At 45.4% G+C, this 25,556-nt stretch overlaps 1 protein-coding gene across 1 annotated transcript in view; it reads left to right on the top strand.

The window, feature by feature from the left end:
• Positions 1–25,556, top strand: part of LOC143815804 (contactin-associated protein-like 5) — a 1,144,596-nt gene that overhangs the window by 484,901 nt on the left and 634,139 nt on the right. The window contains exon 4 of the mRNA XM_077295418.1: positions 89–236. Coding sequence (XP_077151533.1) covers positions 89–236 — 148 coding nt within the window. The remainder of the gene's footprint in view (positions 1–88; positions 237–25,556) is intronic.

Below are 25,556 nucleotides of genomic sequence, written 5' to 3' on the forward strand. Positions count from 1 at the left end.
TTGTTCTGCTTTGATATGTTGCTTGTGTGAATATGTATAATAGAATCCTCCTCTAATAACTTGTTTCTTTTTTACTTTGCATCTACAGGTGTTTCCAGGGAACACAAATGCTGACGGTGTGGTCAGTCACAAGTTCCATCATTCCATTAAGGCCAGATTCCTGCGCTTTGTTCCACTGGGGTGGAATCCAAGTGGGGGGATTGGAATGAGGATTGAAGTGTATGGCTGCTCATACAGTAAGTGGTCAATAGAGTACATACTTTGTATGATGTCAGATCTAAGTCTTTTCAAAGGATTCCTCCAATACACAAGAAATCTCATGCTTCATAACAATATAACATCAGAAGGTAATGTGCCTTTGTATCATGACATAATGTACAGGGGTGGGATACCATTGCAGGCTACAAGCACACGTCCTCCTACTTTAGCCATCTTCATTACTGCTTCTAGCTTCTTTGGTGGAGAGGAACCTCTGCATCTTGTAGTCTTCATACTGCAGGGGAGCCATCTTGTTCATTTCTCACCTTGGATACACCGTTCCTAACATGTGGCCTTCATGCATGAATCATTTCTGCTCTGTATTTCTTCAGGCACTTGTGTATATCCAGTAGAGGACAAACCCTTTGTCTTTGAGTAAAGGCCGGAGCAAGCCGTACCCCCTCCCCCCACGGCGTAGGCGAAGGCCTGCATGACAATGGGGGGGAGTGGGGTAGGTAAGGGGTTAATGAAAGGGGAGGGAAGGTTTAGTGGCTGAGGATTTATGGGAGTTTGGGGGGTGGGTCCAATCACTTCCCGCACTTTTGAATCGAGAGCAGTCATACCTGCTATGTCTGGCGTGGATTCTATCCTTGAGTCCCTCAGGGCGGCTGCAGCGTCGCATCCCCCCGGGTGGTTGCAGGCGCAGGTGGCCCGCATCATGTCGGACGGTGCGGGGCCGTCCGGCGCTGCAGCGCCGCTGGAGCGGCGTTCTCGGAGGACGCGGCCCCCCGAGCGCCTTTCACCGGACTCCGGTCCCCGAGCCCCCAGAAGGCGCAGGAGCCCCTCGCGGGACCCTCCAGGCCGGGCACCGGTAAGTTCAGCGGCGCCCCGGTCCCGGCCTGGGAGGAATCCAACTGCCGGTCGGGGCTCAGCGGCGGCTGGCAGGCCTGCACCCCGCAGTGCAGCGGGGGCGGGGCTTCGGCGCGCCGGACAGCGTGCTGGGCTTGGTGGAGCGGGAGGCCGCAGCGGTGAGGCTCCAGCCGCGCGGCCTGCCTCGGCCTCATCTGGGAGTGTGGGGGCTTCGGTCGGTGACACCAGGGCGGGCGGCCCACGGCAGGACGGATTCGGGCCGGCTCCATCTTCAGCGGCGGGGACCTCTCCTGCGTCAGGTCGGCAGGACGGCGTACTGGCGGTGGCGGCTGGCGCTGGAGCAGATCTGAGCTGGTGTGCTGCCAGCTCATCTACGCAGGCACCAGTCTCCTCGGGCAGACAGAGTCTGGCACCTTTATCCGCGGTGCCTGTATCTGGACAGGGCACCTCTGAAGACCTCCTGGGATCTCATCAGCGGTCGGATTCGGGCGGATTGTTCATGGACGCGGTGAGCCGGGGACGTTTGGATGCCAGCACTTCGGCTGGGGGGCCTACAGATCCCTCGCAGCCCGGTGAGTATATGTCTGTGTCGGGTCTGTGTACTCCTACTTTGGCATCGCCAGCTTTTGCGGGTAGTCAGGGGCTTGGTAGTGTTGAGAGGGTGGCAGGCGATGCCGGTTCAGCAGGGGTTCGTGAGCTGTTGAGTAGCGTGCAGGGTTTGTTATCTAGACTAGAGCAGAGTATGTCCGCTCAGAGACATTTAGGGGCTTGGTCGAGCCCGCTGGTGGGGGCTTTTGGGGCAGTGGGGGCTCCAGTGGTGGTTCCTGGGCCGATATCGGTTTCAGTGCAGACGGAGAAGGAAAAAGAGTGTAGGGTGCATTTAGATGACAGGGCTCACGGCGAAGTTTACGTGTGTTTTGAGGGCCCCCTAGGGGCGCATCTTAAGAAGGAAGTTAAGGAAAAGATTGCGAAGGACGAATATGTTGAAATATTTTCGTTACTTCCGTTAGAGAAATTTAACCTAGATAAGAAAAAGAAGGATGAGGGTAAGAAGGAAGATGAGGAAAAGCGGCGGTGGCGCTTGATTCCTCAGACGTTTGCTAACTGGCTGCAGGCCTTCGCCATTTTGGCTAGTGTGATTGAAGAGAAGGCACCTGAGAATCGCTCAGGTCTGTTCTGTTACTTGGATTCTATCCATGAAGCTTATAGGGTGTATGGCGGTCAGGCGTGGCTCAGGTACGATGAGCAGTTCAGACAGAGGAAAGCGGTTCGGCCGGCAATTCGCTGGGATCAGAAAGATATCAGACTTTGGTTGCGGGTGATGGCGCAGTACAAGTTCGGTCATCCCTTTCAAGGAGGGGCCGGTGGGTCCGGCCAGGGTTTTCAGTCCGGGGCCTCAGGGTCCTCTGGTTCCTCTAGCCAGGCAGGGGGTCAAAAGTTGGGTGTTTGCTGGCAGTTTAACGAAGGCCAGTGTAGATTCGGGGTCAATTGTAAGTTTAAACACTTGTGTTCCCACTGTAGCGGCTCCTCACATGGGGCGGCAAAATGTTTCAAGAAGGGTAGAGGAAAGTCAGGAGCCGGTAATACCCATGGGGGTGACACCGGTGATGTGGGAAAAGATGGTCCCTTATCTAAATAGATATCCAGATAGGGAAAAAGCGGGGTTACTGTTATCAGGTTTTCAAGAAGGTTTTGTTATTCCGGCCCCTTCGTTTGAGGTCCCTTGTGTTAGGAAGAATTTGCGGTCGGCTTTGTTGCATGGTGATGTGGTTTCTGAAAAATTGCGAAAGGAGGTTGCTTTGGGGCGGATGGCGGGCCCGTTTGAGTTACCGCCTTTTGGGGATTTGGTGGTTTCCCCTTTAGGAGTTGTGCCTAAAAAGGAAGAAGGGAAATTTCGTTTGATTCAGCATCTGTCGTATCCTAGAGGTATGTCGGTTAATGACGGCATTGACCCCGGACTTTGCTCGGTGGTTTACGCGTCTTTTGATTTGGCGGTGGAATGGGTTCAGAAAGCCGGAAGAGGGGCTCTGCTAGCTAAGACAGATATTGAATCCGCCTTTCGTTTGTTGCCGGTTCATCCAGATAGCGTTCGGCTGCTTGGTTGTTTTTGGGAGGATCGCTTTTTTGTTGATAGGTGTTTACCCATGGGGTGTTCGCTTTCTTGTGCGTTGTTTGAGGCGTTTAGCTCCTTTTTGGAGTGGGTGGTTCGTGACGTTTCGGGTTGTGATTCTGTCATTCATTATTTGGATGATTTTTTGTGCGTCGGCCCGGCTGGGTCTGACTGTTGCAGGAAGATTTTGAGAGCAATAGAACTCGTGGCGCATCGTTTTGGAGTGCCGTTGGCTCCGGGTAAAACTGAGGGCCCGAGTACGTGCTTGTCTTTTCTTGGTATCGTAATTGATACCATTCAGTGGGAGTTCAGGTTGCCCATTGACAAAGTGGTGGCTTTGCGGGAGGAGGTGCTGCGGGCTTGTCGGTTGCGGAAGTTGTCATTGAGGGAGTTGCAGTCGCTCCTTGGTAAGCTGAATTTCGCCTGTCGAGTTATGCCTATGGGCAGAGTTTTTTCTAGGCGGTTGGCTATGGCTACGGCTGGAGTTCGTGCTCCTCATCATTTTGTGCGGTTGTCGGCTGACCATAAGGATGATCTGACTGTGTGGAGTTGTTTTTTGGAGAGCTACAATGGCCGGTCGTTGTTTCAGGAGGGGGTGGTTGACAATGAGTCGTTGGAATTGTTTACTGATGCGGCCGGGGGGTCAGGTTTCGGTGCGTATTTTCAGGGGCAATGGTGCGCGGCACAGTGGCCGACTTCATGGATTTCTGCCGGTTTGGTTCGGAATATCGCACTTTTGGAAATTTTTTCCTATTTTGGTGGCGGTGCATTTGTGGCAACAGGTTTTTCGAAACAGGCGTGTTCGTTTCTATTGTGACAACATGGGGGTGGTTTGTGCGATAAATAATTTGTCGGCTTCGTCGCCCCCCGTGGTGCGTGTGTTGAGACAGCTGGTTTTATCGTGTTTGAGGTTGAACGCGCATGTAACGGCGACACATGTTCCTGGGGCTCATAATTCCATTGCCGACTCTCTCTCTCGTTCACAGTTCGAACGTTTTCGGTCACTGGTTCCAGATGCGGAGGCCGTGGGGTTGGAATGCCCTGCAGAACTTTGGCTTGTGGTGTTCGAGACGCGGAGGCATTGATCAAGTCGTCGTTGGCTCCTAGAACATGGGAGGCTTACAAGGCTATTTGGCTGGAGTGGGTGGATTTGTTGCGGGCTGTCGGTGGTGGGCCGAGCGAGCAGGAGCAGACTGGGGTGTTGTTGTCCTGGTTGAGTCGTGGAGCTGCAGAGGGCTGGTCTCCTGCTAAGGTGTCTCGTGTTATGTCGGGTTTGGCATTCGGTTTTAAATTATGTGGTCAATTGGATTTAACCAAGGTTTTTCTGGTGGAACAAGCGGTGAAGGGTTTTCGGCGGCGGCCGCGGCGCATTGATGCCAGACGTCCCGTGTCTTTCAGCTTGTTGGAAAGGTTGGGCGGGGTTTTGCCTTCGGTTTGTGTGTCGGGTTTTGAATTGCGTTTATTTCGGCTAGCTTTTTCTTTAGCCTTTTTTGGGGCTTTTCGAGTGGGTGAGTTGGTTTCACCTAGCAAGAATGTGATGGGAGGTTTGTTGGCTCGTGATGTGTTTTTATCGGCAGGGTCGGTCGAGTTGTGGTTGCGGCGGTCTAAGTCCGATCAGGAAGGGAGGGGTAGCAGGATTGTGTTAGGTGCTGTTCCAGGCTCGGTGATGTGCCCCGTCGCCTGTTTAGCGAATTTTTGGGAATTGCTGCCTAGTCGTGATCGGTCGTTGTTATGCCACAGGGACGGTTCCTCGTTGTCCCGGTATCAATTTACGGCGATTTTTAGAAAGACGATTGGGTTGCTGGGCCTGGAGGTAGGCGGGTTCGCTCCTCACTCTTTCAGGATTGGGGCGACGACTGAAGCGGCGTTGGGGGGCCTTGGGGTTCCGGTAATTCAGCGCATTGGCAGGTGGCGCTCTGATAGATATCGGAGCTACGTGCGCCCGTAAACGGAGGTGTGTCTTTGGAAGGTGGGTGGCTTGATGCCTGTTGTTTTTGGTCGTGTTGCTTTGATTTTTCGTGTTTGTGTTTTTCAGGTTCCTCGCCGCTGTTGGTGTGGATTTTCGGCCATTCATACGTCCATTGGGGAGCGCAGCGGGCTGACTTGCGGAACGACGGGCGGCAACTGGGTTTCGGTCGCGAGGTGGCGGTAATCCGTTGGTTGGGTTTTAGGGGATTGACTTGGCGTAGAGTTTTAAAAGAAATTACCGATAGTGTTCGCCTGGACAGGGCTCCGGATGTTTTAGTATTGCACGTCGGGGGTAATGACTTGGGTGCCCGACCATTTCGGGACTTGATAAAGGATATCAAGCAGGATTGTCTGCGTTTGTGGGTATTGTACCCCGGGTTGACTGTTATTTGGTCAGATATCGTGCCGCGCAAGCGATGGAGGAACATGAGGTCCTTGGACAGGTTGAATAAAGCCCGGATAAAGGTCAATCGGGCGGTATCGGGTTTTGTGGTCAGGAATGGAGGCGTGGCGGTTCGGCATTTTGAACTGGAGAAAGGGGAAGGGGCCTTTTGGTTGGCTGATGGGGTCCATTTGAATGCGGTGGGTATGGATTTTTGGGCCCTCGCTATTCAGGAAGGCATTGAACGGGCTATATTTTTTCGGAGTGGTGGGGTCTCGGGCCTTTGAGGTGTTCAAAGGGCCTCTCGTTGTGGCGGCTGGGGGGAGTCCTGGGAGTTGGTAATAAATTGGTTTGGGGATCCATTTTGGCTTATGGCTCCTCTGTTTTGGTGTTGGTGTCTTTTGAATCTGGTGAATGGTGGTTGGGGAGTTCCGGCAGGGGTGGCCGGATCTCCTGGGATTTTTTACCGTGAACAGGGAACCCTTGGGTGGGTTTTTTGGTGCTCCCGAGCCAGGGTTTTGAACGGCTGGGAGTAAAGTTGGTGTTATGTACGTTCACGGTATGGGTTGTCAATCACCAGATTCTTGGGGCTCCGAGGACTCCTTCTAGTCTTTAAAAATGTTATGATTGCTTTGTATTTATGTATTTATTGTTCATGTTTAATAAATAAGGCTACTGTGGCCTATATCATTCCAAAGAATTAATGACGTCGTGTCTTTATTGTTATAGGAATGATAATTGGGGGCCACGGTGGGAGAAGAGGTGGGTGGGGGTGGGTCTTGTCCTAGAAGACTACCCCGTCGACGATACCAGGGTCAAGTAAAGGCCGGAGCAAGCCGTACCCCCTCCCCCCACGGCGTAGGCGAAGGCCTGCATGACAATGGGGGGGAGTGGGGTAGGTAAGGGGTTAATGAAAGGGGAGGGAAGGTTTAGTGGCTGAGGATTTATGGGAGTTTGGGGGGTGGGTCCAATCACTTCCCGCACTTTTGAATCGAGAGCAGTCCCGCCCTCCCGCCCTATTGTTGTTTTTCTATTTAAAAAAAAAAAAAATAAAAAATAAAGAAGAGATGGTTGTGTTATGTTTCTGTCCATTTATGGCAAGGGTGTTTTACTTTGGGTCATTGTGGCCGTGGCGGCTGGGGGGAGTCCTGGGAGTTGGTAATAAATTGGTTTGGGGATCCATTTTGGCTTATGGCTCCTCTGTTTTGGTGTTGGTGTCTTTTGAATCTGGTGAATGGTGGTTGGGGAGTTCCGGCAGGGGTGGCCGGATCTCCTGGGATTTTTTACCGTGAACAGGGAACCCTTGGGTGGGTTTTTTGGTGCTCCCGAGCCAGGGTTTTGAACGGCTGGGAGTAAAGTTGGTGTTATGTACGTTCACGGTATGGGTTGTCAATCACCAGATTCTTGGGGCTCCGAGGACTCCTTCTAGTCTTTAAAAATGTTATGATTGCTTTGTATTTATGTATTTATTGTTCATGTTTAATAAATAAGGCTACTGTGGCCTATATCATTCCAAAGAATTAATGACGTCGTGTCTTTATTGTTATAGGAATGATAATTGGGGGCCACGGTGGGAGAAGAGGTGGGTGGGGGTGGGTCTTGTCCTAGAAGACTACCCCGTCGACGATACCAGGGTCATGAAGACATTTACTGGACAGCTGAGTAGACCACCATCGGTTAGGATTGGTGCTAGCACCCTGGTTGGTATAAAGTAAATCTATCACCAGGTTTTTGCCATTTAAGGTTATCTGCAAGCAGTATAATGCAGAGACAGAGACCATGATTCCAGCAATGTGTCACTTACTGGGCTGCTTGCTGTGGTTTTCATAAAATCACTATTTTATGAGCAGGAGATTATCACTAGAGGACCAGTAAACCTGCTGCTATCTAGTCTTCCATATTCATGAGCTCTGTATAACTCTACTCCCACAACTGGCTGCCAGCTTTCTGCCTATGCAAGGAGTAAAAAGAAAGCTGACAATCAGTGATGGGGGCAAAATTATGTAGAACTAACCATGCAATGAAATAGTATATCTGCTGCAGATAAAACAGTGATTTTATCAAAACTACAGCAAGCAGCCCAGTAAGTGATGCATCACTGAAATCAGAGTATCTGCCCCTATATCATACCCTCAGATGGGGTAGCAAAAACCTCGGGATAGATTCCCTTTAAATAACTGAGCTGTTCCATTGATACAGCTAGGTGATATCCTGGGTAAGTCTTATATCAGTCCTAGGATTTGACATGCAAGTGTTTTCTTGTTTTGCACTTGTGAGATCTATTAATGATACACTTGCCGGAATTTTGAGTGACATTGATCAGTGATGAGAATGAATTACCGTGTGTTTTTTTTTTTTGTACAGTCGCATCCAGACATGTAATCAGCGATTATTGAGGCATACATATTTATATAGATCTTTCAAGATGACTTGTTTTCATTATGTAGACATTTCTAGTCTGGATACAACAAGCACATTCACAAGATCTGGCCTCACTGATGTTTATCTTGCTGGCAGATAATGATATGTAAATGAAAAGCTTTTCCTTTTATTTAATGCATTGCCGTCATCCTAGATAATAAGATCAATGAGATGTGAAGCAGGTAGGAATATTACCATCTGCTCAGAGGATCCTACTCCCCCTCATTGTCTTGTAGCTTATATAACACTCAGTGACGTCAGGCTTCGTCAGGTATAAAGCTTCATTAGCCCCTTTCCATATCTTGTGTGGAAGGATATGTGACCCTTAATTGTAATCTCCTACAGTATTAGCAAAATGCCAACTATGACATTCTTAAGAAGCTTGAGATTGGTCCTGATTCACAACCTGGATTACACTGCCGGCCCTATTCTACTGGCTGTTATTGAGAATTATCAGCAAGCTAATGGACTTTCAACCACCTACATCTTTTATGAATTCTCACGTTTTGAAGCTATTGGATATGGGATAAGTTCCCTATCACAGGGAAAGCCCTGAAGACCAGCCGTGCACAGCGCGCGGATGTCTCCACCAGTCCTATTTGGGATGAATGGAGCAGCCCTGGTCCATTCTGTACAATCCGGTTCTTGTGATTGATGGGGGTTATAGAGCTTGGAAACTCAGCAATCAAAAAGTTATTCCCTATCTCATGGATATGGAATCAATTTCAAACTTGAGAATACCCATTTAATTGAGCTCCTATAATATAGATTGCAAATCACAAGAACAAGCTTTGTGTAGACAGCAGACAACCAATGATTGATAGGAAATAATAGATCTGTACCCCTTTAGTTCCTCAAACAATGTTCTTCATATTTCAACTGTTTTTTATATGGAAGCCTTCTCCTGCGCTCCCATATACCATCCCTGGATGGATTAGTGTTGTTAATGTACAGTACACAGTGATTCCACCTACTGTATAATAAAGGGTAAATCTTAATAAAGGATAGGTGATGTCATGTATTTACAGTTCCTTGAAAAGTTTTCCTATCCCATGAAATTTTCTATGTTTTTCACATTACACCGACAAGCTTAAATGTATTTTTATTGGGATTTTATGTGATACTAGATGGTAGCCCGATTCTAACGCATCGGGTATTCTAGAATATGTATGTAGTTTATTTATGAAGATTTTAGAATAATACATTGAATACACAGGATTCGGCCGGCCGCGACTAATTAGCAAAGCGTGGTTCAAATCCCGCACCAATTCGCGGCCGGTCTGCGCCTGTCGCTGATTGTTCGCGGCCGGCCATGTAGTATATAAAAGCCCACACAGTATATAGCACAGCCACGTAGTATATAGCACAGCCATGTAGTATATAGCACAGCCACGTAGTATATAGCACAGCCCACCGAGTATATAGCACAGCCACATAGTATATAACACAGCCCACAGAGTATATAGCACAGCCACATAGTATATAGCACAGCCCATGGAGTGTATAACAGCACACATAGCATATAACATAGTCACGTAGTTTTTAAGAGCCCACGTAGCATATAACACAGCTCACGTAGTATATAACAGCCGTTGCACACATTATATAACACAGCCCATGAAGTGTAAAAAACAGTCCACGTAGTGTATAACACAGCCCACGTAGTGTATAACACAGGCCACGTAGTGTATAACACAGGCCACGTGTAATAATTATAGGGGATAACTCAGGAGACTCTTTGCATGGAACAAGACAACTACAGGACACAGTTTTATAAGTGGTAAAGTCTAAATTATCACTCGGTGATTCAAACAGGTACAGAGGGAAACTCAAGCCCACAACACTTGGTGTAAAGATTAAACGCAGCTTAGCAGTCTATAGGGAACTTCAGAGGAAAATGCAATCACACAGAAAGTCTATGAAGCACAATTACTCTTGAGGATACTTGACACGAATAACTCCTTGTTTTAGTCCAAACACAGATAGCTATGCTTATAAGTCAGTTCAAATAATATCTTAGCACAACCAGGGAGGCCTGGCTAATAGTCTCAGGTTTTTGCAGAGCAGCAACAGCTTACATGTCCAGCAAATGCAGATCAAAGTAAACACGAGCAGCAGATGAAGGAGAATTACTGGAAACTGGTGTATGCAGCAGGATCTCAGAGCAGAGTAGCAGGATAACCACACAGGTTCACAGGAGCAGGTATATAGCCAGGGAGTCACCAGGGTGAGGAGCTGGATGCAAGGCAGAATACTCTAGCACAGACTGAAGGCTGGGGTGGAGTTTTATAGCAGGAAGACACAGTGCACATGAGACCAAAGACGCCATCTTGGAAAAGGGCAGTAATGCACAAAAGGTAATAAAAATGTTCAGAGTCCTGACATTACTCCCTCCTTAGAAGCGGCCTCAGGATGATCCTGGACCTGGTTTCTCAGGGAATCTCTGATGAAACGAGAAATCTTCTGTTGGGCATTGATGTTTTCCACAGGTTCCCAAGAGTCTTCCTCAGGGGGATATCCCTGCCATCTTATCAGATATTTGAGCCGATTCCTGCGAATCCTGGAATCAATAATTTCCTCCACCACAAATTGTTCTTGCCCATCAATCACCACAGGCTGCGGAGGTGGCACAACACGTCCCTGGAAGGTATTAGGAGATACAGGCTTTAGTAAAGATACATGAAAAACTGGGTGTACCTTCATAGTCCTAGGCAGCTTCAGCCGGCAGGCCTCAGAGCTCACAATACCGTTGATCTTGAAAGGGCCAATTAATTTCTGTCCAAGTTTTTGTGAAGGAACGTTTAACTTCGGATTCTTAGTTGCTAACCACATGGAATCTCCTACCTTGAACATGAGTGCAGGTTTACGGAATCTATCTGCCGATCTCTTATAACGTTCTTGAGCTGTGGTCAGGGATTCCTTCAGAACATCCAGATTTTGCCTCATCGCAGTCAGCCTTTCCTCAACTGCCGGAACCGGAGAATTAATTGGAGACCTAGGTAAGATACACAGATGATAACCCAGATTGGCAAAGAAAGGAGTGTACTTAGTGGAGGCGCTCTGAGAATTGTTGTATGAAAATTCGGGTAACGGCAGTAACTCCAACCAATCATCTTGGAAATGGCTGACATAGCATCTTCGATAATGTTCCAACGTCTAGTTCGTACGCTCAGTCTGACCATTTGTCTGGGGATGGTAAGCGGAAGAGAGACAGACATTAATGTTGAGTGCAGAGCAAAACCCCTTTCAGAATCTTGAAGTGAACTGTACTCCACGGTCAGAGATGATCTCATCCAGGACCCCATGCAGCCGGAAGACATTCTGAATAACCAAGTTCACTGTATCCTTAGCTGAGGGGAGGGCGGTGCATGGAACAAAATGAGCGGCTTTAGTCAGGCAATCAACTACCACCATGATCATATTCATGCCCCCAGATGTAGGCAGCTCCACAATAAAGTCTATTGATATAGACCCCCAAGGGTGGGACGGAACAGGTAATGGTTGCAGGAGACCGGTAGGTGCCACACGAGGAGTCTTGTAACGAGCACATACCTCGCAAGAGAGAACATAGTCCTTAGTATTCTTCAGGCAAGTTGGCCACCAGAAGAATCGGCTCAGGAACTCTTGTGTCTTCTGTACCCCCCTGTGACCAGCCAACTTGGAGTCATGTACCAACTTGAGGATCTGCAGAAGGACGGCCTCAGGGACATAGATACATCAATCTCTGAACCACATGCCACCCTTAAAGACAAGATTAATATCCACAGGTGGGTTGGCCAGAAATACATCACCATCATAAGCCTCCCTGCACTCCTTCCACAAGTCCTGATCATGGATAACTCCGATGAAATTGGCATCAGATAGAATGGTCTTGGAGGACCCTCCAGGTATGGAATCCGCAGCAAGTATTCGGGATAAAGCATCAGCCTTCCCATTACGAGAACCTGGACAGTACAAGATAACAAAGTTAAATTGATTTAAAAATAAGTTCCAACGAGCCTGACGAGGAGAAAGGCATCTAGCGGATCTGAGGAACTCTAAATTGCGATGGTCAGTTAGCACTATGATCTGTTGTGCAGCTCCTTGCAGATGATGCCTCCATTCTTTGAAAGCCGAAATAATAGCCAGCAATTCCTTGTCTCCCACGTCATAATTCTTCTCTGCTGAGGTTAGGCTACAGGAAAAGAAAGCACAAGGATGTAGCAGACCCTTCTCTCCAGTTCTTTGGGAGAGAATAGCCCCCAAAGCATTATCAGAAGCGTCCACCTGCACAATGAAAGAAAGTGTTGGATCTGGGTGTATCAACAGCGGTGCTGAGGTGAAACAGATCTTAAGCCGGTCAAAAGCCTCTTGAGCCTGTGATGACCACTTAAAGGGCTTTTCCTTCTTTGTCAAGGAAGTAATGGGACGGACAATATCAGAAAAATTTTGAATGAAGCGTCTGTAGAAATTTGCAAAACCAATAAAACGTTGGACCTCCTTAACGTTCTTGGGTACCGGCCAGTCAAGGATAGCCTGAATCTTAACAGATTCCATGTTCAGCCCCTGGGGAGAGATGATATAATGTAAGAACTGTATCTCAGAACGATGGAACTCGCATTTCTCCGGCTTAATATACAGATGGTTCTCTTTCAGACGTCTTAAAACAGTTTTGACATGTTCTTCATGTTCTTGTAGAGAGTCAGAAAAGATTAGTATATTGTCCAAATAGATCACTATAAACTGGTCCAACAAATCTCTGAAGATGTCATTAACAAGGTGTTGAAATGCTGCAGGGGCGTCACAAAGCCCAAAGGGCATCACAAGAGATTCAAAGTGTCCATACGGCATCTGAATGCTGTCTTCCACTCATCCCATGGACGAATACGCACCAAATTATAAGCCCCACGAAGATCCAGCTTAGAGAACACCTTAGCATGGCAGACTCTTTCCAGTAATTCGGGAATCAGAGGCAAAGGGTAACGGTTTCGTATGGTTACCTTATTGAGATCCCGATAGTCAACACAGGGTCTCAGGGTCCCATCCTTCTTTTTTACAAAAAATATAGGTGCCCCTGCTGGTGAGGAAGAAGGACGTATGAAGCCTTTGGCCAGATTTTCATCAATATACTCCTTTACGGCTTGAAGCTCAGGTGCCACCAAAGGGTATATGTTACCAAAAGGAATAGCTGCCCCAGGAAGCAGCTCAATGGGACAGTCATAATGCCTGTGTGGAGGAAGCTGATCTGCATTCTTCTTGTCACAGATGTCAGATAACTCTTTATATGCTGAAGGTAAAATAAATACCTGTACATGTGGTTCCGTAGCCGTGGACTCAGGGACAGCTTCTGTTAACGCTCAGTTGCTCCTTGTTGGAAAGATAATCTCTTTGGTCTCCCAGTTGATAATTGGGTTCTGAGAAGACAACCAAGGAATGCCTAAAATCGCAGGAAAATGAGGAGAAGAAATTAGCAAGAAAGAAAGTTGCTCCTGATGATTAGGCTCCAACAAAATTTCAAGGGGTACAGTCTCCTGATCCACAGGCCCAGAGATTAAAGGTGACCCATCCACTGTTTCCATGGTAATTGGAGAGGCTCTTTGCTGAATTTCAATACCATGTTCCTTGGCAAATGCGATATCCATGAAATTGCCACCTGCACCAGAGTCAATCATAGCTGCACTGAAAATCCACTGTCCTGAACACAGGATCTTAATAGGGAGAGAACAGTGAGAGTTCTTCTCCTTCAGCTCCTTGGGGGGTGAAATCATAGAAAGTGAATGGAATACAGCATTTAAAGGCAGGCTACATTCAGAGATGTCAGATTCATCATCATAGTTGTCATATTCTCCTACCGCTGCTAGCACCTTGTTAGGCCGCTTGGGACACTTGGGACAGTTAATTAAAAAGTGGTCAGACTGACCGCAGTAGAAACATAGACTTTCACGAAGGCGATGCTCCCGGCGCTCATTAATCTCACGCCTCTGAACGGAATCAATTTGCATGGGCATCTCCTCCACCTCCCGAGATGTTTTACCTGCAGGCTCTTTGGAAGGAAGGGAAAAGTTAGAAATACGGTTATATGCAGCAAACGTCTCCTGCCTACGCTCAGTAAGGCAAATATCTATGCGCACACAATGCTGTATAAATGTCTCTAGCTCTTGTGGTGATTCAGAGCGAGCTAGTTCATCTTTTACAATACTAGACAGACCCCTTTTAAAAATAGGCAATTGTGCATAACTGTCCCAATTGGTATCTATCGCTAATCTCCTGAATTCAGTAGCATACTCAATAACAGAACGTTTAACCTGGCGTAAAGACAATAAAGCAGATTCAGCGGTTGCATGGCGATTAGGATCATCAAACATTAATGCCATAGCAGCCAAGAAATCATCCAAGTTATTTAACCGTGGGTCACAAGACTCAATCATCGGATTCGCCCAGGCGAGCGCTCGTGAGGTCAGCAGCATTATTACACACAATACTTTGGATCTATCAGTAGGAAAACAGTCAGCATGCACATCAAAATATAGCATACATTGATTCACAACGCTATGAAATTTGTCGCGATCACCATTAAATCTGAATGGGGGCAACTTAGGTGGGCTAGCTGGTGGCGGTTGCCCAGAGGGTAAAGTCGCTTGTGCAGCTATTTGCGTGCTTATGTCCTGAAAATCCCATCCATACTGGGACTCTATGCCAGCAAGTTTGTTTTCTGGGGCTGCCATGCGGGTGCTTAAGTCCTGCAAAGTTTGTCCAAACACTTGTTGATTGTGTTCAAAGCTTCCAAACTTCTTTTGCAGACCTTCCACATCTTTCTGCAGTGATCTAATTATGGAAAACACCTGCTCTAATCTGCTTTCTGCAGTCATTGTTCCAGTAGTCTCCTCTTTTCTGGCAAGAGTATCCTGTAATAATTATAGGGGATAACTCAGGAGAACATGGAACAAGACAACTACAGGACACAGTTTTATAAGTGGTAAAGTCTATATTATCACACGGTGATTCAAACTGGTGCAGAGAGAAACTCAAGTCGACAACACTTGGTGTAAAGATTAAACACAACTTATCAATCTATAGGGAACTTCAGAGGAAAATTCAATCATGCAGAAAGTCTATGACGCACAATTATTCTTGAGGATAATTGACATGAATAAGTCCTTGTTTTAGTCCAAACACAGATAGCTATGCTTATAAGGCAGTTCAAATAATATCTTAGCACAACCAGGGAGGCCTGGCTAATAGTCTCAGGTTTTTGCAGAGCCGCAACAGCTTACATGTCCAGCAAATGCAGATGGAAGTAAACACGAGCAGCAGATGAAGGAGGATTACTGGAAACTGGTGTATGCAGCAGGAACTCAGAGCAGAGTAGCAGGATAACCACACAGGTTCACAGGAGCAGGTATATAGCCAGGGAGTCACCAATTTGAGGATCTGGATGCAAGGCAGAATATTCTAGCACAGACTGAAGGCTGGGGTGGAGTTTTATAGCAGGAAGACACAGTGCACATGAGACCAAAGACGCCATCTTGGAAAAGGGTAGTAATGCACAAAAGGTAATAAAAATGTTCAGAGTCCTGACACCACATAGTGTATAACAAAGGCCACGTGGTGTATAACACAGGCCACGTACTGTACAACACAGGCCACATAGTGTATAACACAGCCCACATAGTATATTGCACGGCCTATGTAGTATATAGCACAGCCCACGCAGTATATTGCACAGCCCAGATAGTACATTGCACAGCCCGCGTAGTATATTGCACAGCCCACGTAGTATATTGCACAGCCCACGTAGTATATAGCATAGCCCACGTAGTATATAGCACAGCCCACGTAGTATATAGCACAGACCACGTAGTATATTGAACAACACACATAGTATATTGCACAGCCCACGTAGTATATTGCACAGCCCACGTAGTATATTGCACAGCCCACACAGTATATAGCAATGTGGGCATCATATCCCTGTTAAAAAAAAAGAATTAAAATAAAAAATAGTTATATACTCACTTTCCGTTGGCCCCGGATCCAGGCGAAGAGGTTACCAATGCTCCTCGCGCGCTCCGGTCCTAAGAGTGCATTGCGGTCTCGCGAGATGATGACGTAGCAGTCTCGCGAGACCGCTACGTCATCATCTCTCGAGACTGCAATGCATGGAGCGGTCACCGGAGCATCGAAGGCCTGTTCCTGATCTGAAGGGCCGACGGCCTTTGAGTATATACAGTTAGGTCCATATATATTTGGACAGAGACAACATTTTTCTAATTTTGGTTATAGACATTACCACAATGAATTTTAAACAAAACAATTCAGATGCAGTTGAAGTTCAGACATTCAGCTTTCATTTGAGGGTATCCACATTAAAATTGGATGAAGGGTTTAGGAGCTTCAGCTCCTTATTATGTGCCACCCTGTTTTTAAAGGGACCCAAAGTAATTGGACAATTGACTCCAAGGCTATTTAATGGACAGGTGTGGGCAATCCCTTCGTTATGTCATTCTCAATTAAGGAGATAAAAGGCCTGGAGTTGATTTGAGGTGTGGTGCTTGCATTTGGAAGGTTTTGCTGTGAAGTAAACATGCGGTCAAAGGAGCTCTCCATGCAGGTGAAACAAGCCATCCTTAAGCTGCCAAAACAGAAAAAACCCATCCCAGAAATTGCTACAATATTAGGAGTGGCAAAGTCTACAGTTTGGTACATCCTGAGAAAGAAAGAAAGCACTGGTGAACTCATCAATGCAAAAAGACCTGGGCGCCCATGGAAGACAACAGTGGTGGATGATTGCAGAATTATCTCCATGGTGAAGAGAAACCCCTTCACAACAGCCAACCAAGAGAACAACACTCTCCAGGAGGTAGGCGTATCAATATCTAAATCTACCATAAAGAAGACTGCATGAAAGTAAATACTGAGGGTTCACTGCACGGTGCAAGCCACTCATAAGCATCAGGAATAAAAAGGCTAGACTGGACTTTGCTAAAAAACATCTAAAAAAGCCAACACAGTTCTGGAAGAACATTCTTTGGACAGATTAAACCAAGATCAACCTCTACCAGAATGATGGAAAGAGAAAAGTATGTTGAAGGCGTGGTCCAGCTCATGATCCAAAGCATACCACATCATCTGTAAAACACAGCGGAGGCAGTGTGATGGCTTGGGCATGCATGGCTGCCAGTGGCACTGGGTCACTAGTGTTTATTGATGATGTGACACAGGACAGAAGCCGGCGAATGAATCCTGAGGTATTCAGAGACATACTGTGTGCTCAGATCCAGCCAAATGCAGCCAAACTGATTGGTCGTCATTTCATACTACAGATGGACAATGACCCAAAACATAAAGCCAAAGCAACCCAGGAGTTTATTAAAGCAAAGAAGTGAAATATTCTTGAATGGCCAAGTCAATCACCTGATCTCAACCCAATTGAGCATGCATTTCACTTGTTAAAGACTAAACTTCAGACAGAAAGGCGCACAAACAAACAGCAACTGAAAACCACCGCAGTGAAGGCCTGGCAGAGCATCAAAAAGGAGGAAACACAGCGTCTGGTGATGTCCATGAGTTCAAGACTTCAGGTAGTCATTGCCAACAAAGGTTTTTTAACCAAGTACTAAAAATGAATATTTTATTTAAAATTATTGAATCTGTCCAATTACTTTTGGTCCCTTTAAAAACAGGGTGGCACATGTTAAGGAGCTGAAATTCCTAAACCCGTCATCCAATTTTAATGTGGATACCCTCAAATGAAAGCTGAAAGTCTGAACTTCAACTGCATCTGAATAGTTTTGTTTAACATTCATTGTGGTAATGTCTATAACCAAAATTAGAAAAATGTTGTCTCTGTCCAAATATATATGGACCTAACTGTAACTATTTTTAATTTTTTTTATTATTTTTAACATTAGATCTTTTTACTTTTGATGCCGCATAGGCAGCATCAATAGTAAAAAGTTGGTCACACAGGGTTAATAGCAGCGGTAACAGAGTGCGTTACCCGCGGCATAACGCCGTCAATTACCGCTGCCATTAACCCTGTGTGAACGCTGGCTGGAGGGGAGTATGGAGCAGGCACTGACTGCGGGGAGTAAGGAGCGGCCATTTTGCTGCCAGACTGGGCCCGTCGCTGATTGGTCGTGGCCGTTTTGCCGTGACCAATCAGCGACTTGGATTTCCATGACAGACAGAGGCCGCGACCAATGAATATCCGTGACAGACAGACAGAAGGACAGACGGAAGTGACACTTAGACAATTATATAGTAGATACCAACACAAAGTATCAAGTATCTGTTAGGGGTCGAGTTCCCGCCTCTGCACAGGGGGAATCTCGAGCCATCTCCGCTGCGGTCTCCCATTCTTCTTCTGCCGCAGTGGAGCCTGCTCAGCGGAGACGTCGGTCCCAGCGTCTCGCTCAGCCTGACTCTGTACAAATAGTTACTGCTGCTTTTCCTGCTTCTGCCATGAAAGTCAGTGCTGGGCAGCGGCGAGCAGATGCTTCTGGGACTAAGTCCTGCTTTTCTCGTTCTGAGCATGCCCAGAGTAAGATCTCTTAGTGGAGATCGAGGGTCACATGGTCAGATACTGCAGCTAAGGCCATTGGTCCTTTAGGAAGGTCCTGTACATGCTGCAACCATTTAAGGCTCGCATGGCCGCACGGCCATGCGCTAGTATTGTTCTATGTTATGTGCTTTGCGCCACTGTGGTCATGTGAGTTTGTGTTCAGGGACCCAGCTGAAATAAGCCACTAGAATGCTGGCACCTCCGGCGAGGAGATTTTGTGTGAATGTATTCAGAGACCTGGCTGAAATAAGCCTCTAGAATGCTGGCACCTCCGGCGAGGAGATTGGGTGCATGCATGACCACTGACTGCTCTCAGTTGAGTAGTTAGCCTGTGCCACTGTGAAGTCAAACAGGGCGCAGTGCTCTATATTTACATGGTGCGTTCCGCTAGCCCTAACAGTATCTATGAGGTGTAAAGGAACTGATACATTGTTTTATAAATATCTTAACAGTATAAATCTGAAAATTGTGACGTGCATTTGTATTCACCCCCCTGAGTCAATACTTTTGTAGGATCATATTTTGTTGCAAATACTGCTGCCAGTTTTTGGGGATGTCTTTACCAGCTTTGCACATCCATAGGCTAGAATTTACATTCTTCATTGCAAACTAGCTCCAGCTCAGTGAGATTGGATAGAGAGTGTCTGTGAACAACAATTTTCATGTCTTGCCAGAGATTCTCAATGGGATTTAGATCTGGACTATGACTAAGTCATTTACACACATGAATATGCTTTGAGCTAAACCATTTCATTATAGCTTTGTCAGTATGTTTAGGAATGTTGTCCTCCTGGAAGGTGAACCTACATCACAGTTTCAAGTCTTTTGAAGGTCTATATCAGGTTTTCCTCCAGGATTGCCCTGTATTTAGTTCCATCGATTTTCCCATCAACTCTGACCAGCTTCCTGTTCTTGCAGAAAAAAAGCATCCCAAAAGTATGATGCTACCACCACCATGTCTGACAGTGGGGTGGGTAATTTCAGAGTGAAGTGCAATGTTAGTTTTCCGCCACACATAATGTTTCGCATTGAAGCCAAACACTTCTACATTGGTCTCACATGACCACAGCATCTTCTTCCACAAGCCATGTAGATATTCCCGCTACCATGTGAAAGAAGAAGCTCTGGTCAAATACGACCAAAATAGAACATTTTGGACTAAAGGCAAATGCTATGAGTCGTTGAAAATGACCACTGCACATATCCCTAAAATTTTGCAGCAGTAATTGCAGCAAAAGGTAGTCCAACAAAGTAATGACTCAGGGGGGCTGAATACACAAGCATTTCACAATTTTTGGATTTATGTTTTAAATATTTAGAAAATCATGTATCATTTCCTTTACACTTCACAGATACCTGCTACTTTGTCATAGTAATTCACATAAAATGCCAATAAAATATGTTTAAGTCTGAGGGTGTAAAATAAAATAATTTGGACAAGTTTATGGGGCATGAATACTTTTTGAAGGCACTGTGAATGTATGTGTCTGCGTCGGCCACCACAGAGCTGGGGCGTAATGGCAGCCAACTGTCATGGAGGCCTTGCCGTCCGGCAGGCCATCCTCAGCAGAATAAAAAGGGGAAAGTTGTGGAAGGGATTCCAGGATGAGGCTGTTCCAATAAAGCAATATCCAGACCTCAAGTGCAAACAACCTTGCTGTTACTGGAGCAGTTGATGATGATAATTACAGTTCTCCACATTTATTCATTACACTGAACCAACAGCTCCTCATGGTGTGATGAACCCCGCTCTTTTTGCACCACTCCTCACTCCTGCTGCATATAGCACCATGTGTGCACTAAAACGTCTCTCAGCCCTGACCTTGGCATCCACAGCACCTCAGGCTTAGCAAGAAAGTACCTCAGCATTCTTCCCACCTCTGACCAACAACTAAGGATCATATCTAGACATCCATCATCTGATCGCTAACTGACGCCGTCTGGCAGTTGGGCACTTTTTGAACCCTTGTGTCTGCACAGAATTAGCTGGAGTCCCAACAACGACCACAGCAAAGGCACTAACTGGCCTCTTGATCTCCAGCAACACCCAATCTCAGAGGTGCAGGGTTGCTCCTCCAGGGCTTGGTAGTTCACCTGCAGGGGCTGCTACTCACCAGATTTCACAAAAGCCCTAACACTAATTACATGTGTGTGTATAGAAATGGCTGAAGAGCTGGCTTCTCCCTCCATCAGAGTTCAGACATTTGTGACGCCTGACTTAGCAGGGCGCCACACTTATCTATATACCTTTGTTTTGTATGTATTCATTATAATACATTATCATTGGTAGACAATGTATCAGCGTTTATTCAAGCTACCCAAGAGCTACAGAACTGTGCATTTTGACAGAAGTGGATTTTTTCCTCATCATTGTATACAGTTTTCATAGCAAAGCTGAAGAGCTAAGTGGAGTGTTTCAGGCTTTTTTTATAATGAACATACACACGATATGATATCAAGCTGAGATCTACAATTTCTACCTTGTAAAGGTACAAATGTCTGTAAGAAAAAAGAAAATGAGAGTGAAATATTGCTGCGAGTATCCATTACGTATTATTGCAGAAATAGTAAATGTCAGCACTGAAATTATGAGTCAGTTCAGTCACTATCTGCACGATCTGTAGATGCCAGCGATAACACTTCTCTTATTTCACCAGAACACTCAATTGCTTGAACTTAAATGAACTTGCTACTTAAAATTTATTCCAAAATCTCTTTTTCAATCACGGTGACCTTTTATGAAATAACAGATTTTATAGTAGGAGTTTACATTAAAATGTAGAAACCGCTTACCTATAATCAAAAATGGCTCCATTTGTTTTAAAGTATTAACTTTTACTGGTATTTAATCTATGACCGGCACTGTGTTTTTATTCCATCTCCAGAGCTAAACCACAAAGTAGTTGAAGTGCAAATGACTTATGAAAGTATTTCAGAAAAAAATTAAAAGCTTTCAGCATGGAAAGTAGTTTCACTGTATATTCAGTTTATCCAGCCCTCCACTGCTGTGTGCCACTGTGATAAGTGTACGTCAGCTAGGGACAGGCGCCAGGGGCTGGTGCACATGTCTGGGGTCATTTACACCTTTTTGGGTACGTTAGAATGAATTTGTGATATTTACTGACAGAGTGCCAATACGCTAAGTTTTAACACCTCCCAAAAAGAGATGGCTGGGATTACGATAACAGCATCAAAAGTTGTAAAAACTTTTGTGCAAATTTTAAATTGTGCAAACATTTTAGCAGCATGTCAAGCAGCTTTATACTGAAATTTCTGGCAAAAGCAGCTCGTGGAATGGGGCCAAAAACGATTAAATAAAGTAAATAGCTAAATAGCTGCTTAAATATAATATGCACAAATAAATGCAGTAGTTATATGGTAAGACTAATAGATAGATATTAGATAGATAGATAGATAGATAGATAGATAGATAGATAGATAGATAGATAGATAATAGATAGATATATAATAGATAGATAGATGGATAGATAGACAGATAGATAGACAGATAGATGTATAGATAGATAGATAGATAGATAGATAGATAGATAGATAGATAGATAGATAGATAGATAGATAATGGATAGATAGATAATGGATAGAGAGATTTGGGACAGAGAGAGAGGGAAAATAAAGACAAATAAATTACCCTCAAGTTCCTAATCTCCAGGTACAGATGATGGCAGGTAGGATGGATTTTATTTTTCAATTTTAGTCTATGCATTTAAAATTCTGTATTGAATACAAAGCATAACCTGCTAGAAACATACATTAGGGAGTAACGCGGCACAGAATGTTAACCCTAACTAGAACATGGTGCATAAGGTGGACCTTATTTATTATTTAATTTATAAAATTATAATAAAACACAACCCAAATCAGAAAGCATTGGAATGCTGTTTAAAATGTATAGAAAGCAAGAATACAATGATGTGGACATTTCTTGCAGCCATATTTTATTCACGACAGAATATAGAACACAAATCAGAAGATGAAAGTTAGACATTTTTCTATTGCATTTAAAACATTAACTCACTTTGACATGGATGGCAGCAACACATTGTGAAAAAGTTGGGACAAGGCCGTGTCTAATAGTGTGTAGCATCCGTTCTTCTTTTTACAACTGTCTGTAAATGTCTGGAAAGTGAGGAAACCAATTGCTGGAGATTTTGTAGAGGAATGTTGACCCATTTTTGTGTGATGTAGGCTTCTCAACAGTCCTGGGTCTTCTTTGCCAGATTTTTTGTTTTTTTAATGAGACAAATGTTTTCTGTTGGTGAAAGATCTGGATTGCAGATGGCCAGGTCATAACCTGAAATTGTCTTCTGAGAAGCCATGCTGTAGTATCGGATACAGTAGGTGGTTTTAAATTATCTTTCTGAATTATACAAGTCTTCCTTGAAATTCACGCTGTGTGTATGGGAGCATATGTTGTTTTTAAACCTCTATATAAGGCAAGAGTCAGACGGCTATATAACTTGGACACGGATCACAACGAAATGCTTGGACTGCCCAGCAGTTCTCCCGATCTGAGAGTTACAGCTGTATAGAAACAAATGATGTCTGGCCGGCCAGTCCAAGGATTGTGTTGAGATCTGTGTTGTGAATTTGGATTCTGGGCTCCCCCGGTGGCCGCTTGTGGAATTGGACTTGTCATCCTCTTTCCTGTTTCACCTGTTTCCATCAGTAGTGGGTGTTGCTATTTAAGCTCATTTCTCTGGTGGTTTCTTGCCGGTCAACAATGTTATCTGATGCCTCTCAGTGCTTGTTCCTGCTTCTGACAACTACTAGATAAGTTGGACTTTTGTCCATGTTTCGTTTTGCCTATTTGTTCCAGTTCACAGCTGAAGTTTTGTTACTGTGTCTGGAAAGCTCTCGTTGATCAGGGATTGCTACTCTGGTGTTATGAGTTAATGCCAGAGTTTAAGGTAATCTCTGGATGGTGTTTTGTTAGTGTTTTTCTGCTGACCATGAAAGTATACTATCTGTCTTCTGCTATCTAGTAAGCGGACCTCAAATTTGCTAAGACTATTTTCCTGCTGCGTTTGTTGTTTCATCTGAACTCACCGTCATTATATGTGGGGGGCTACTGTCTTCTTTGGAATATTTCTCTAGAGGTGAGCCAGGTCTTATATTTCCCTCTGCTAGCTATTTAGGTCTTAGGCCAGAGCTGGGCATCTAGCAATAAATAGGAAATGCTACCTGGCTATTTCTAGTTGCGCGGCAGGCTTAGTTCATGGTCAGTATAGTTCCATCTTCCGAGAGCTTGTCCCTCTATAGGCTTGCTATGATCTCTGCCTGCAGAGATCATGACAGATCTGTGTCTGAGTTATATGGACGTCTCACTCTTCCCTAATGTTCAGCATTGATAGCGTCTTTCAAGGGGTGTAACCTGCCAATACTATAAGCACTAATGCAACCCAAACCATCCGAGAGACAGTCTTTTGAACTGTGTGCTAATAATGAGCAGGATGGTTGCTATTTTCTTAAGTCTACAGAACATGGCATCCAGGGTTTCCATACAGAATTACACATTTTCATTAATCTGAGCTCAAAACAGTTCTTTTTCACTTACGCAAAACTTTATCTGATTTACATGACCAACTCTAAAGGTACCGTCACACTGAGCAACTTTCCAACGAGAACGACAGCGATCCGTGACATTGCAGCGTCCTGGATAGCGATCTCGTTGTGGTTGACACGCAGCAGCGATCAGGATCCCGCTGTGATATCGTTGGTAGGAGCTAGAAGTCCAGAACTTTATTTCGTCGCTGGATCAACCACTGTCATCGCTGGATCGGTGTGTGTGACACCGATCCAGCGATGTGTTCGCTTGTAACCAGGGTAAACATTGGGTTAGTAAGCACAGGGCCGCGCTTAGTAACCCAATGTTTACCCTGGTTACCATTGTAAATGTAAAAAAAAAAAAACAGTACATACTTACATTCCGGTGTCTGTCACGTCCCTTGCCGTCCGCTTCCCGCACTGACTGTGACTGTGTCAGTGCGGGAAGATCATGACAGTTTGACCGGCCACAAAAAGTGTTAAAGACCCAGGTTGAGAAAGGAGAGTTATAAGAAGTCTGCTGGAATTTTTTTTTTTTTTTTTTTTTCCTCCAGTTTGCCTTGCTGCAGTCTTTTTTCTCTCTCTCCTCCTAATCTCTGTATGGCTCTGTGTGCACCTGACAATAATGGATCTTCAGAGTGTAACTGCGGGTTTGAATAATCTCATCACGAAAGTACAAAATTTACAAGATTTTGTGGTACATGCTCCAGTATCTGAGCCGAGAATTCCTTTGCCGGAGTTCTTCACAGGGAATAGAGCTAGCTTCCAGAATTTCCGAAATAATTGTAAGCTTTATTTGTCCCTGAAGTCTCGTTCAGCTGGAGACCCTGCTTTGCAGGTTAGGATTGTGATTTCCTTGCTCAGGGGTGACCCTCAAGATTGGGCCTTCTCATTGCCAGCAGGGGATCCTGCGTTGCGCGATGTGGATGCGTTTTTTCTGGCCTTGGGCTTGCTTTATGAGGAACCTCATTTGGAACTTCAGGCAGAAAAAACTTTGATGGCACTATCTCAGGGGCAAGACGAAGCTGAGGTTTACTGCCAAAAATTCCGTAAATGGTCTGTGCTTACTCAGTGGAATGAGTGCGCCTTGGCGGCAACTTTCAGAGAAGGTCTCTCTGATGCCGTTAAGGATGTTATGGTGGGGTTCCCTGTGCCTGCAGGTCTGAATGAGTCCATGACAATGGCTATTCAGATTGATAGGCGTCTGCGGGAGCGCAAACCGGTGCACCATCTGGCGGTGTCTATGGAAAAGACGCCAGAAAGTATGCAGTGTGATAGAATTCTGTCCAGGAGCGAGCGACAGAATTTTAGACGGAAGAATGGATTGTGCTTCTATTGTGGGGATTCTACTCATGTTATATCAGCATGCTCTAGGCGTACAAAGAAGCTTGATAAGTCTGTTTCCATTGGCACCATTCAGTCTAAGTTTATTTTGTCTGTAACCCTGATTTGCTCTTTGTCATCCATTGCCACGGACGCCTATGTTGACTCTGGCGCCG

The sequence above is a fragment of the Ranitomeya variabilis genome, chromosome 3 (genome assembly GCF_051348905.1).
Source record: "Ranitomeya variabilis isolate aRanVar5 chromosome 3, aRanVar5.hap1, whole genome shotgun sequence".
In the NCBI taxonomy this organism is placed as follows: Eukaryota; Metazoa; Chordata; class Amphibia; order Anura; family Dendrobatidae; genus Ranitomeya; species Ranitomeya variabilis.